Source organism: Equus asinus, chromosome 5, assembly GCF_041296235.1.
Source record: "Equus asinus isolate D_3611 breed Donkey chromosome 5, EquAss-T2T_v2, whole genome shotgun sequence".
In the NCBI taxonomy this organism is placed as follows: Eukaryota; Metazoa; Chordata; class Mammalia; order Perissodactyla; family Equidae; genus Equus; species Equus asinus.
The window spans coordinates 104301780-104316226 of NC_091794.1; the positions used below are offsets into that span (position 1 = coordinate 104301780).

Genomic DNA, 14447 nt, shown 5'->3' on the forward strand with positions numbered 1-14447 from the left:
AACTCAACCCAGACGCCACCGCCACCCGGTGGCCCCAGTGTTGAGCATCTATTCACATGCTTATTGGCCATTTGTAAATCTTCTTTAGAGAAACGTCAAGTCCTTTGCCCATTTTTAATTGGGTTGTTTGGTTTTGTTTGTGGTTGAGTTGTAGGAATTCTTTTTGTATTCTGGATATTAACTCCTTACCAAACATAAGGTTCACAAACACTGTCTCTCATTCGGTGAGTTGTCTTTTCAGTCTCTCAGTACTGTCTGTTCCTGTGTATTTTATATTCTATGCTGCTTAAATGGATTATTTTTTATTTCCTTTTCTAACTGATTCTTGCATACATATTAAAATGCAATTGAGGGGCTGGCCCCCTGGCCGAGTGGTTAAGTTCACGCTCCCAATCGGCGGCCCAGGGTTTCACCAGTTTGGATCCTGGGCGCAGACGTGGCACCGCTCATCAGGCCATGCTGAGGTGGCGTCCCACATGCCACAACTAGAAGGACCCACAACTAAAAATATACAACTATGTACTGGGGGGCTTTGGAGAAGAAAAAGCAGATGAAAAAAAGAAGATTGGCAACAGTTGTTAGCTCAGGTGCCAATCTTAAAAAAAAAATGCAATTGATTTTTTAAAAACAGTAACTTTATAGCCATCAACCTTGTTAATTCTTATTAATTCTAATAATTTCTCCCTAGTTTCCTTGAGAATCCACATGCAGGAGCCTAGCCTCTGCAAATAATAACTATTTCATTTCCTCCTTTTTAATCCTCCTTGGTTCTGGGCTTGTCTTTGTGCATCAGCAGGGCCCACCAATACAATGTGGAATAAGAAGGATAGTGAATAACTCTTAGCCTATTCCTGATATCAAAGGAGAAAAGTTTCATGTTTCACCGTGAAACATGATGTTTGCAACACGTATTTTTTGTAGATGTTGTTTATTGGATTAAAGAAGTTTCCTCCCATTTTAGATTTGCTGAGAGTTTTTTCATAAATGAATGTTTAAGTTTTTGCATCTATCAAGATAGTCACAGTTTCTCTCATTGAATCTATTAATGTGATAAATTCATCAATATAGATTAATTCTGCAGTGTTAAACTGCCCTTGCATTTCCTGTATAAACCCAACTTGGTCATGATATAGTATCCTTTTTGTCTATTGCTGAATTCAGTTTGCTAAGTATTTTTTTTCTTTTTCTTTTTTCTTTTTATTTTTGAGGAAGATTGGGCCTGAGCGAACACCTGCTGCCAATCCTCCTCTTTTTGCTGAGGAAGACTGGCCCTGAGCTAACATCCGTGCCCATCTTCCTCGACATTATATGTGGGACACCTGCCACAGCATGGCTGCCAAGCGGTGCATGGGTCCGCACCCGGGATCCAAACCAGTGAACCCGGGGCCACTGAAGCGGAACTTGTGAACTTAACTGCCACTGGGCCGGCCCCCTGTTAAATATTTTTTAGAAATTTTTTTGCCTCTGTATCCATGAATGAGATTTGCATAACCTATAATTTCCATTTCCACTGTCCTTGTGCAAGTTTATTACTAAGCCAGCCTCCCAGAAAGAGCATGCCCGCTTTTTATATTCTCTGGGTCAGTTTACGCAAAATTAATGTTATTTCTGGGCTTGTCTTCATTTTAGATTCAGTATCTTTCATTAGTTACAAAACTAATCAGATGCTCTCCTTCCTTTTGTGTCAGATTGGTAAGTGGTATTTTTCTGGGAATTTACACATTGCATCTAAATTTTCAACTGTGGGGCACACGTTGCTCATATGTTCTCTCATCATCTTTTTAATTTCTCTGGCATCTGCACTGAAGTCCCTTCTTACTCCTGGTATCTACTATTTGTGCTTTTTCTTTTTTTTCTTTATTAGTCTTGCCAGATATTTATCAATTGTTTCAGTCTTTTCAAAGAGCCAAAATGTGGATTGCTGATCACCTCTATTGTGTAAATAATTTATACTTTAGAGATTTTGCCCAAAAGATATTAAAAAGATGTGAAAAGACAAAACAATATGAAATACTTTTTGACAGTTCATCTTGCAGTTGTTTCAGAAAGTTCCCCACCGTTCCGTGTTCACGTATGGCTTCTGCCTCCTTCCTTCCCCCTTTCTTTCTGGGACACTGGTACATATTTGCTGTGGCTTCTCCCTGAATCCTCAGAGCCTCCTGGCCCCTGTTCTGGATTTTTTATCCTTTTGTCTCTTCGTGCTGCATTCTGAAGAGTGTCCTCTGGCCCACAGCCCAGTTCACATATTCTCTCTCAAGTGTGTCTCACGTGAAGTTAAACCCATCCGTTGAATTTTTATTTGATTTCTTGCACTTTTCAGTTCTAAAATGTCTGTTTGCTTCACATATGTGTATGCATACGCTTCATGTCACTTTTTACAGTTCCTAATTATTTTACCTCTGAGTTTTCAGATCACCACCTTTTGCCTTCCAAGTTTTCAAATTTCCAGATTTCTAAATCTATACATTTATATATTATATTGTAGGTTTATAAATATATTTGATTCAATTTTGTCTCCTTTGACATAGTGAGCCGAGCTGTTTCACAGTCTGTGGCTCCTTTTTTGTTGTTTAACTGTTGTTTCTGTGGGTTCTTGTTGCCAGCTCTTCTATTCTTATGGGCCTGCTATTTACATTATTTGCAAAAATTGTGTGACAAATAGAAATGGCAAGCAATAGGATATATTGGAGTACATGAGGAAGCCATTTGGTGTAAACCTAATTCGGCCTGACTGTTTTTCCCAAAAGGGCCTGACTGTGGCCATGGAACACGCATTGTATACCTGCTTTAAACATTTCCTATGGCAAGAACAAATGGCCTTAAGATAAAGGTGCAACTTCCCCTACATTAGCATTTCTTTAAGGATAAGCATCTTTCCTTAGGCTAGGAACTGATTGCTGCGCTCACCTGTGACCAACCAGCCCGAAATAGCACACCCACTACCTGCTGTGTCCATCAAACGCTGTGCCGACAGGGCAATCTTGTGACTATTGTAAGAGGGACATTTCAATCCTATGTGAAACATCCTCTTTGGGGATATATAACCACTCTGTGTGCCCCACTTCTTCGGTGCCCTTTCTTCCTTCGGGAAGAAAGGCCCCGGGCCATGGTCCTCAGATTTTAGCTCAGAATAAACTCTCCCAAATTTTCATTTATAGATTAGTTATGGATTATTTTTGTCGACAAATGGAAGGTCTGGGATGCTATTATCTTCCTCCAGAGACGATTGCCATTTGCTTTGGCAATCACCCGTGGACGTTAGAAATTGGGGATCACTGTAATCCAGTTCAGGGGTCACAGTGTAATCACAACACTGTGTGCTCAGGACCTCGCTGGAGGAACAGCAGTGAGCTCCGCGAACCCCCGGGAGAAGGGCCCAACCCTACTGGGGGTTAGGAGGCTCTCCCGAGAAGGTGGTGCCTAAGATGGGACCTGAGGGGTGAATGATGAGTTGACTTCTCCCCTCCTGGGCCAGCATGGCCTAGAAACACTTCTTGAACGTGGCCAACCAGCTTCGGGTTATTGCACAGAGAGCCCAACGGTGGTGGGTGGTGGACTTGGAACTCAGACACGCTTAACTTCTACTTTCAGTTCCACCCTCACCAGGCCAAGGAACTTGGCCAAAGTCAACCTTGAGTTCCTGATCTATGAACTGGGAGTAAACGTCATGTACTTCATAAGATTATGAGGATTCAGTGAGATGTCACCTAGAAAGCACTTCACAAAATACCTGTCACATAGAAGGGGTCAAGAAATGTTCAATCCTCTCCTCCCTTTGGTCCAAAACCAAGTTTATTTCAGTAACAAAATCCATTCCTTTCCCTATATTGGAGGAGAATATCTGGGAAACTGGGGCAGAGAGATATCCCAAGGAGAGAAATTCTAGAATCTCTTTGAATAGAGGCTTCCAGAGCACAAAAGCAACTTGTTGTCCCCACCAAGGGCTTTGCTGTGAGTGTGAAGAACCACAGGCGTGCCTGAGGCCCAGCAGACACCTAAGCACGACTGACACCAACTCAGCATGCTCTCCATCAACAACCCCGTGCTCTAGATAAGGTTATCCCCCTGTCAAGGCAAGAAAATGGAGCGACCAGGATGTGCAGTGAATGTTGAGCCCCTGATCGGCTCCAGGCCACACGTCCTTCGTCACTCTGCCTCCTGCGAGGGGCCCTGTGAATGCAGCAGCAACGAACCCAGGATGTGTCTCTTCAACTTAAAACTGTCCTGTCCTTTAGCGATGACACACGTCGATGACACACGTCCTCCGTAAGCAGGGAGTAGTTTCAGGGTCCTGGAGGGGGACCCTGAGGGGTTTTCCTATGAATAGAAACACTTTGAAATGGAATCCCAGGCATTGCCTTGTTTGATTCAACCTGGTGCAACAATTTGCAAGACAACCAGTTGCAAGGTTAGGGCTGGGCTGTTCCAAGCCTTCGCAGCCCCGTGGGATGAGGAGCCAATCTACTGACTCTGGCATCCTTCGCTTGGTTAGCTAGAGGTAAGGATGTGAAAGGCAACAAACCAACAATATTGCAGCCTCCTTGACTCCTCAACTGACCTTTGTAGAGGTTCGTTTCAGTGAAGGAACCTTCCTTTTATAATCTAGACACGCCACACCAACTCAGTGCCCCCCACCCATCGTCAAGCCAACCAATCTTCTTTTTGCCTTTGAGGTTAGCGGTTACAAATTGCTTTTGGGATTGGTGGTTTCCACTCTTTCCCTCTCAGCTGAGATCTGCTGGGATAAAAAGGGAATGGGACAGGCATTTGGGAAGCATCCATCAACGTTGAAAATGTGTCCAGCCAACAGTCCTCCTTCTTGAATCCATCACAGAGAATCACACATGCAGAAGGGGTGTGTAGAAATGTTCACCACGGATTTGTACGTCTAAGCAAAATGGGAACGAGACCAAATATGTCCACCCCTAGGGAACGGGTAAGAACTGTAATATAACCATCCCACGGAATAGTGCACAGGAGCTAAAAAGAGTCAGATAAATCTACATAGTTTACTAGGCTAGAATTCTAAGATATGTGATTGAGTGAAAAAACTCAAGTAGGGGGCCCAGCCCAGTGACATAGTGGTTAAGTTCACGTGCTCCACTTCAGTGGCCCGGTTCGCAGGTTCAGATCCCGGGCACGGACCTACACTGCTCATCAGCCATGCCATGGCGGCAACCCACTTACTAAGTAGAGGAAGATTGGCACAGATGTTAGCTCAGGGTAATCTTCCTCAAGCAGAAAAAAGGGGAAGATTGACAATGGATGTTAGCTCAGGGAGAATCTTCCTCAGCAAAAAAAGAAAAGAAAAGATTCAAGTAGCACAACATGTATAGAATAATATCTTTTATGTATCAACATACAGCAAAGTCATCCCAGAAAATAATACTCCATATTTTCTATGGATACATATTCGTATATAAAAGCATAGAAACAAGCTTTAAGGTTTGGAAGACCTCACATCCCGCCCCCCCCAAAAAAAGAAAGTAACAGTGGAAACATCCAGCTAAAAGGGAACAGAGTTCAGGGAGTGTGGTCCGAAGGGATTTCAGTCTTATCTCTAGTATTTTAAGGTTTTGTTTAAAAGGAGAATATATTTGTGGATCACATATAATTTAAGATTAATTTTTAAAAAGGTAGAATGGAAATGGAAATACTATGATTGAGAGTGTGCTAAGCGGTAATATTGTCCACAAAGGGCTGCTGCCCCTCTCTGGAGAGGGTTCTTCATCTCTGGCCCATCAGTGTCGGGCTTGGCCATGTGATTCGCTCTCGCCAAAGACAGGTGAGCAGAAGCAATGAGCACCACTTCCGAGCAGAAGCTTGGGGAGCCAGTGTGTGACTCGCCGTGTCCTTCTCCCTCTGCCACAAGAGACTGGAGGTCATGCAAATAGAGGCTGTTTTCTTGGCCTGGATTCCAGAGTAGACGTACGGGGAGCAGAGCTGTAGCGGCCTGCGAGGGCCGTGTAATGTGGAGCGTGAGCGAGAAATAGACCTCTGCGGTCATGAGCCACTGAGACTGTGGGGCTCTGTCATTGCAGCAGAGCCTGACCTATAGGAGCCCACACCAGCCCAGGGTTAAGAGGAGAGAGCACGTGGTCACTCTGGAGCAGAGAGTGCAGGGGGAGAGGGAGACAAAGCTTGGGGTCAGAAAGGCAGGGAGGTCCTGAGCAGGGAGGGGGAAGGAGGAGCTGAGAGAAACACCAAAAGGATGCAGGGCGAAGACCAGCCTAGACAAATTTGCCACTTTTGCAACTTCCCCCTAAAAACTTGTCCTCAATGGCCTACTGACCAAAGAAAGCAGTTTGAGATGCAACTTGTTGTCCTTTATCAGATGGCACTTGCCCTGATCTAACCGGCAGATCTTACCAGGGAAGTCCCGGGAATTTACTGAGTAAATATTCCCAGAGTGTCTGGGCTTAAACGTGTGTGGGTGTCCATCTCCACTGAGTGGTGTTAGTCGGGCCCAGCAGCTGTGCCTCCCAGGAGGGGCCTACAGTGACCAATCCTAAAGTCATTCAGAACTAGAGAACGCAAATGACAGTCAAGAAAGCAAAGAAAACCCGATAGCAGAAATCCTTGATTCCATCCACCTGATTCAGATCAGACAGCAGCTGGCACCTAGCTGGATGTCAGCGACTCAGATAAGGTCATGTGGCTAAGGTGTGTCTTTCATTTTAATCCTGAATCACAGGAAAGAAAACAGCTGCAATTATGGGCTAATGGGCCAGGCGCATGGCAGAAACAGGCTGTTGTGAAACAGATCAAGGTTGCAGTGCACAGCACCTGGCCAACCACGTGGACGAGCTATGCAATCTGCTGGGCCTGAGCCTGAGTGGAAAGAGACAAGAAATGAGTGTTGTTATTAATCTCTCTGGGCCTCAATTTCCTCATCTGTAAAATGAGAATACCCACGTTGCGGAATTCATGTGAAGAACACACAAGGTGGCAAATTCATACAGCCAAGTACAGTGCCTGGCCTGTAGTTGGCTCTCAGTGAACATTCATTCCTATGCTTTTTCCATTCCCTGAGCCCCAAGAATGAGTTGCAGGAACAAGAGTGATGAGGCGGCAAAGGAGAGGAGTGGAGGACTTGGTCCCCAAATCAACCAACCCAACCAGCCAGTGAAGGTGAAAGTGCTTCATCTCTCCCACAATCTGCAGAAGGAAGCAGCCTTAGAAATGAACCCATCCAGAGGTGTTTCCTGCCCCTAACGTGTCACCCGCTCATCTCCACTGGGCACGGTCCTCCAGTGAATTACCCACCTTGCCACCCTACAGTAGAAGAGCTGATCACTCAGCTTTCCAGAAGGTCAGCTCACGTCCCTCCACCCATCTCCAGAGTCAGGGATGAAACACCAAAGCCACGCTCCAGGAAGGGAGCCTCCCCAGACTCAACTCAGAGGCCTATCTCAGAAGGGACCGTGCTCCTCAGCCTCCAATCCTCCCCAAGGGCTGAGTGGCCACCAAACTCTGCGCTTTCACTGAGCTGTTTCTATTTCTCCAACAGAGCCACCTGGCGGTCTACTGTGAACGGATCAAGAAGCCACCCTCCAGGATTCCTCTCTGTCCTACGTTTCCGCGCGAGCATTCAACTGAAAGCCAGTTAAGGGCACGTGGGCCCTTTGTGCAGTGGACTTGCGTCTTGGCCTATAAAAGCTGCTGGCCGTCCAGGAGCAGACCCTCCTGAAGACCAGGTGGGACCAGCATGGAAGGCTGGGCCATTCCTTTCAAAGAAATTTTTATTCCTAAGGGGCAGGTGGTCAACTTGCCCAGCAGTCCTTGACATCTCTTGCCACTTCCAAGTACCGTGACTCAGGATTCAACCTGGCTTCTGTGCTGGAGGACGTGCGATTGCCACGCAGTGGAGTAAGCATTGGTGGTGTCTCCTGCAGCAGCGTAAGCACTGATGTGAGGGAAGTACTCCCTCCCCAACATTCTGGGCAAGCACCCTCCACTCCAAGGGTGGCATGGGACTTGGCCTGGTCAGTCAGGACATTCTATTCCCTTGGTTATGGCAACTGGACACACGACTCAGAAAGTCCATAGAACCATCAAGTTACAATGCAATTTCTGCTGGAAATGCTGAGAAGGGAACAAGTCCATAATAATGGGCTTAACTCTGAGAGAACGTAAGCATGGAGCTGCTCAGGCCATCATCTGCAGAGGTGAAAGTGAGGTGCACACAGAGGAGCACAGAGCGAGGAAAGATGGCAAGGCAGCTGGTCACGCTGAGGTCCTGGATCAAACTCTGTCTGCTTTATGCTGGGAATTTGTAGCTACAGTGGCCAATACATTCTCTTTTTGATTTAGGTCAATTTGAGTTGATTCTGTGTCTTAAAACATAAATAGCTCTCACTAACACATCTTCAGTCTCTTTGGCCCTCTCTTCATTTCCCACTGTGGACACAGTTGAGTTTGTCAGACTCAGTCTTCATGGGTCTCTGACTTGGAACTCAGCTTTCCTCCCAACTCTCCTCTTCTGACGCTTCTAAATTTGCTTCCAGGCCCTCGGTTGGAAGCCTAAATTTGACCCGAAGAGCTCCACAGCTCCCTGAGTCAGGCGGCTCTTGTCTGCTCAGCATGCCAACCACCATGAAAAAGCTATTGATTCTGTCCTAACTCTTCCAGCCTGGCTATCAAGACTGAGCTCAGAGGCTGAGGAACAGCAGGGAAAGTGTCACCTTGTACCCAGAGGGGGGAAGCCAGTTTCTTCACCTCCACCCCGCAGTCTAGAACCTCAGAGTACTTCCCTCTAGCCAGACTGGAAAAGGCCCATGAGATTGCACACGCCGGCCCTGGGCTCTTCCAAGGCCAGTCAAGCGGGCACTCCCGTATACCACAGCCTGGACTCGCAAGGGCAGTCTGAACTGTCCCTCGGGAGGCCGTGGGCAGCCCTTACATGCTCATTCACTGTTGCAAATGGCCACTGCAGATTGTCAGCTCAGATTTTCCTAACGGTGGACATGGACAGAGAGCCACTCCCTTCCCCCCAAATCTGTCTCCCATTAGACATCAGAAACATGCATTCTGCGATTCTAGAATCTAGAGCAAGAAGGAGATAGCAAACTCGACACCCTCCCGACCCCCACTCAGCTCACTACGTCAGCAACATAAAGCCCCGTGGGGAACCAGATGATGGCAGAACCCACACTCCTGTAACTGCAGCCAGAAGGAAAGATGGTCACAACCCCTTTAGAAAATGGACCACAGCGTTCATAATCCTCGAGGAGCAGGGAAAAGACAAGAAGCCCATATCAAAGGTGGTAAACACTCCGTGAAAACCATCCTCCATGTGGTGCCAAGTCACTGGGACTCTCAGGTCTTCCAGCCTCTTCTTGTACAACAGCGAATGGTCCCGGAGAAGGTCATACTCACAACTCACGATGCAAGCTTCGGGGAGTCGAGACACCACTTCATCTTCTGCAAGCAGCGGCGAGTTTGCTAAATCCAGCATGAACTTGGCCTCCTGATAGGCATCTTCATTCAGGGGCTCACGGGGCATCCACCGATAGCCTCTCTTCTTAAACCTCTCAGGTATGTTCTCTACCCCTATCCACTTTCTGTACTTTTCCCAGACCTCGGCAGGCAAGTGGGCCCCTTTCAAGACAGTGCTTTTCCAGGAGGGGCTGATGTCCAGGTAACTACACAAACAGTAGAAGAGGAAACTCAGACTGAGCAGTGGGATATTCTTGTTCTGCTGGTAGGAGGGGGATTGGAAATCCAGGCACTGGAGGGTGGGGTAGATCAGGATCTGTGCACGGATCTTGGGGAGATCGGGACTGTCCACAAGATTCTGACAAATGATTGCTGCTGCTGCCCCCCCTGCACTCTCGCCACAGACCACCACCCGGGCTGGGTCCACCCCGTACGTCTTCAGAGACTTCAGGAAGCGGATGGTGGCTGCAAGGCAGTCGCTTACCGGCACTGGAGACTTATGCTGGGGCAACTTGCGGTATCTGAAAGAATCAAGGGACACAGTTTGTACTCCTCACCCCAGCAGAGCCAAAAACAACTGTGTCTAGCATCCTTTAGCCCTAATTTCTTCCACTAACTTCCCTTTCTGAAGCCTGAGCAGGTGCGGTTAAGGCGTGAGGCTTAAATGAGGCCATAGACACAAAGCCCTCAGTGCCTGGCGCATCGGCTCAGCAAGTGGTAGCTGCTATTCCCCCAACTCAATGCCAACTTGGGGGTCAGGCTGTGACCATAGAGCCCTATCACTCACCTACTGGTCAACGACTTAGGTATCACCAACAGGAGCCCCAGCTTTCTGACCCTACCTGACTCACACTTGTTCCCCGTGTGTAGGATCCATTCTTGAGAAACTCCAGGCTGGCCTGGGTTTAGATTCTCCTTAATCCCGCCCAGCACCCAGGTGGCGTGGGAAGATCTCGTAGACTTCAGTGCCACCAGGGGCCCACAGACACCACACACGGGCAGCCTCATGATCAGCCACGCCCACTCTAGACCTTTGCTCTGTGCTCGGGCTGCAGCCATGCCAGTACGCCAGCCTGGCATTGCTAGACCTTACCATTTTTCGAGAGATTCCAGAAATCCAGAGTTGAAATCAAACACAAACTGAGACCAGACTTGAAAATTCCATGAGCAGACAAAACCAGTTTAGTTATGCAAACAAAGCTTATCTTGTTTTGCAAGACAAGCAAGGCTCGCTTGACCTGGGTCCCTTCTTGCTTACGCCTCTGAAAATCATAAGTGAAATTCAAACGATTGCCCAAAATTGATACGAGGTAACCACTGACACCCCTCCCCATTCATTTAATAAAATTCTAATATTGTGACCGATCCCCATGAAGAACAAGCAGTCTTGGCCCCCACACGAGGCAAGCTGCTTTATAGCAAAGTAACCCTGACCTCATTCCATGTTTGGCTTTGATTGCTCCCGGTTTGCAAACTGTCTTTTTGATGTGTGCACAATAAACTTTTACTAATTACTACTTCAATGACTCATTGGTCTTACTTCTGGTTTTCTCCAAACTTTTGACACTGAGTTTTGTGAGAAAGTTCACCATTTTGTTTTTCGGCTGGGAAAGATTTGCCCTGAGCTAACATCTCTTGCCAATCTTCCTCTTTTTTTCTCCCCTCCCTAAAGCTCCAGTACATAGCTGTATATTCTAGTTGTAAGTCCTTCTATGTGAGCTGCCACCCAAGCATGGCTAATGATGGATGAGCGGTATGATTCCACGACCGGGCACTGAACCTGGGCCGCCAAAGTGGAGCATACTTACCCACTAGGCTGTCAGGGCTGACTCGAAATTTCACCATTTTAAATGTTGGCCTCCAATTTTAAAAACTTAAAAAAAATAAAAGAAATACTCTAGGGAAATGCTGCCAGCCATTTCCATTCTGATGCGTCTTATTCTAAGCTACCCTGGATTCATGCCGGGACAGCAATGTTTTCAAGTCCAAAACCTTGTCTCCCTTGGATTCATAAAATAACTTTCTTGCAGAGATTTGGTAGTATATTCTACAGAGGATCTCTTGGCTCAGCACAAGCAGAACAGTAAGGCGTATAGTGGCCCACAATCAGAATAAGATTTCCATCCCACTGCAGAAATGGATTTGGAGCCGAAAATTGTACAGTGAGGCATTTCTCCAGGTCTCTCTCCCTTAGCTACTCAACTAGCTGTGCCACAAGAAAGCAATTTGTCACGAGAAAGAAAATTTGTCTTCAGCGAGACATTGGCAATTGGTATTTTTTTACGGCATGTGCTTTTAAATGAGACTGCCCAAAAAGCTTAATCAGGGGGAACTGCCCCGGGTGCTGATGTGTCAGGCAGCAGGGCGGGAGGACGAGGCCACACCACTACAGTGACTGCTCCTCATATGTGTTCAGTTTGCCTGACATGGGGGCCCAGGGCGGGGGCTGCCCCAGGTCTCTCCTGCTTCACATCCACCAAGACCTCTTGAGGTTCCAGATCAGGTGGATGACTCCCTGGGGTCAGTTAGGAGAGAGAGCAGCTTGTGAATTTTTCTCACTTCCTTTGGCGAATCTCAGCAGGGTGGACCTCCCTCTCGGGCACACTTGGAAATGATGCGGCAGTGTTTGCAGTTGTCCTGGTCACAGCACAGAGCATCGAGGGCATTTAGTGGAGGGAGGTGCTGAGTGTCTGGAACACTCAGGGCTGTATCTGCCTACAAAGAGAAATCTGCCCAGAAGCACTTGGGTTGTGAAACTCTGCACCTGAGCTGCTTAAGAAAGACCACCCCCCATCCAGCTTCCAGAGGATGCAATGCAAAAAATTCCCACACTTGGAGAGAGTGACATCAGTGTCATGGCGGAATGAGCTGGCACAGGACTCTCTCCCCTCCGACATATGACAAAAAGGAGCAACCATATTCCAACAGAAAATACCCTAACAGCACAAAAATCCTCGGAGAGACACGCAGCCACACAACAGACAGTAGAGAGCCTGGAGCCCCACTTGGAGGAGCTGGAACAGGGTAAGAGAGAACTTTTCTCCCTCCCTTAAAGACTGCAGTTGCTGCCGCGGGAGGATCCATGAGGGAAGGAGTGGGAGAGGGGTCGAGCATCTGTGGGGTCACCCAGGACTCCATAGGGCCCTTGCAGCCTAGAGAGAAGCCTTCTAACAGGCCAAGAGCTTTTGTGTGGGGGAACCTCATCAAGCCAAAACCCAAGGAGACCAGATAGCAAGAGCTGATCTGGAAACCCAGGACTGCACGCAGGAGAAAGCACCCCTCCCCCGATCTTTACCCACCATCTCAGCTGAAGGTAGAGGGCTCAGAATATGCGGCTCTTGACCTCCATTGAGTGGCGATAGGCTGTAACTACAACCGAATAATACCAGAATGGGAAAGACCTGTCCTTCCAACATCAGGCACTACATCAAATCTCCAGACCACAGAGAGAATGACAAGCACCCAAACTCAGTCCTGAGGACACAGAAATACGTAAACTAAACGACAATGAACTCAAAATAGCTATCATCAAAAAACTCAATGAAGTAAAAGAGAATATAGAGAAGCAATTCAACAAGTTCAGGAGCTATTTCACGAAAGAGATTGAAACTATAAAGAAGAATCAATTGGAAATATTAGAGATGAAAGACACAATGGAAGAGACAAAACAAAATACACATTCCCTGTATGCTCAAGTGGACATCAGAGAGGAGCGAATCAGCATAATCAAAGATAGACATGTTGAAATGCTCCAGACAGAGGAGGAGAGAGAACTAAGACTAAAAAGAAATGAAGAAAGTCTCCAAGAAATATCTGACTCAATGAGGAAATGCAACATAAGAATTATAGGTATTCAAGAAGGTGAAGAGAAGGAAAGAGAAGGAAAATGGAGTGAAAAGCGTGTTCAAAGAAACAATAGCAGAGAACTGCCCAAATCTAGGGAATGAGAGGGAAATACGTGAGGAGGAAGTTTCCAGATCTCCTAGATTTGTCAATGTAAAAAGACCTATTGTAAGGCATATAGTAGTAAAAGTGGCAAAAATGAATGACAAAGAAAGAATACTTAGGGCAGCAAGGGAGAAGAAAATAACCTGCAAAGGAATCCCTATCAGACTTTCAGTGGATTTCTCTGCAGAAACCTTACAAGCTAGGAGAGAATGGAGTAACATATTCAAATCTTTAAAAGATAAAAATCTTCAGCCAAGAGTACTCTATCCAGCAAAAATATCCTTCAAATATGAGGGAGAAATTAAATCTTTCCCAGACAAACAAAAGCTAAGGGACTTCATAGCCACAAGACCCCCACCTACAAAAAATCCTCAAGAAGGCCCTCATATCTGAACAAAGAAGAAAAAGGATAAAGGGGCCACAAAACACAGAGTAAGGAGATAAATAGGTAGCCTCAGAAAAGGATAGGAAATACTCAACTATAGCATTAGGCTAAACAGAAGGAAAACACCAAAAACAAAGACAGTCTTCTCACTTTAACCACAAACTCACAACACAGGTTGGAACAAGATATGAGAAAAACAACTTAGGAGGGGAGGAGGAAAGGCGCTGAATCAGTGTAGACTAAGGAAATAAGAGGCCATCAGAAAATGGACTATGTTATACACAAGATTCTGAATACAAACCTCAGGGTAACCACTAACCTAAAAAGCAGAACAGAGACACAAAAAATAAATAAGGAGAAAACAAAGAAACACATCATAAAAAACCACATAAGTCAATGGGTAGACCAAAATACACAGGACGAGAAAGAAAGGAAATGCAAGAAAACCAGAAAACAAGTGACAGAATGACAGCATTAAGCCCTCATACATCAATAATCACCCTCAATGTACAAGGATTGAATTCTCCAATAAAAAGACACAGAGTGACGAGATAGATTAAAGAACAAGATCCAACAGTTTGTTGCCTCCAGGAAACACATCTCAGCTCCAATGACAAACACAGGCTCAGAGTGAAGGGGTGGAAGACGATACTCCAAGCTAATGGCAAACAAAAGA

The 14447-nt window shown here is 46.3% G+C and overlaps 1 protein-coding gene across 2 annotated transcripts in view; it reads right to left on the reverse strand.

Moving 5' to 3' along the window:
- Positions 1-5333: 5333 nt before the first annotated feature.
- Positions 5334-14447, reverse strand: part of AADACL3 (arylacetamide deacetylase like 3) — a 29259-nt gene continuing 20145 nt past the window's right edge. For both annotated transcript variants that reach the window (XM_044769717.2, XM_014836256.3), the window contains one exon: positions 5334-9959. In XM_044769717.2, coding sequence (XP_044625652.2) covers positions 9185-9959 — 775 coding nt within the window. In that variant the 3' untranslated portion in view covers positions 5334-9184. The remainder of the gene's footprint in view (positions 9960-14447) is intronic.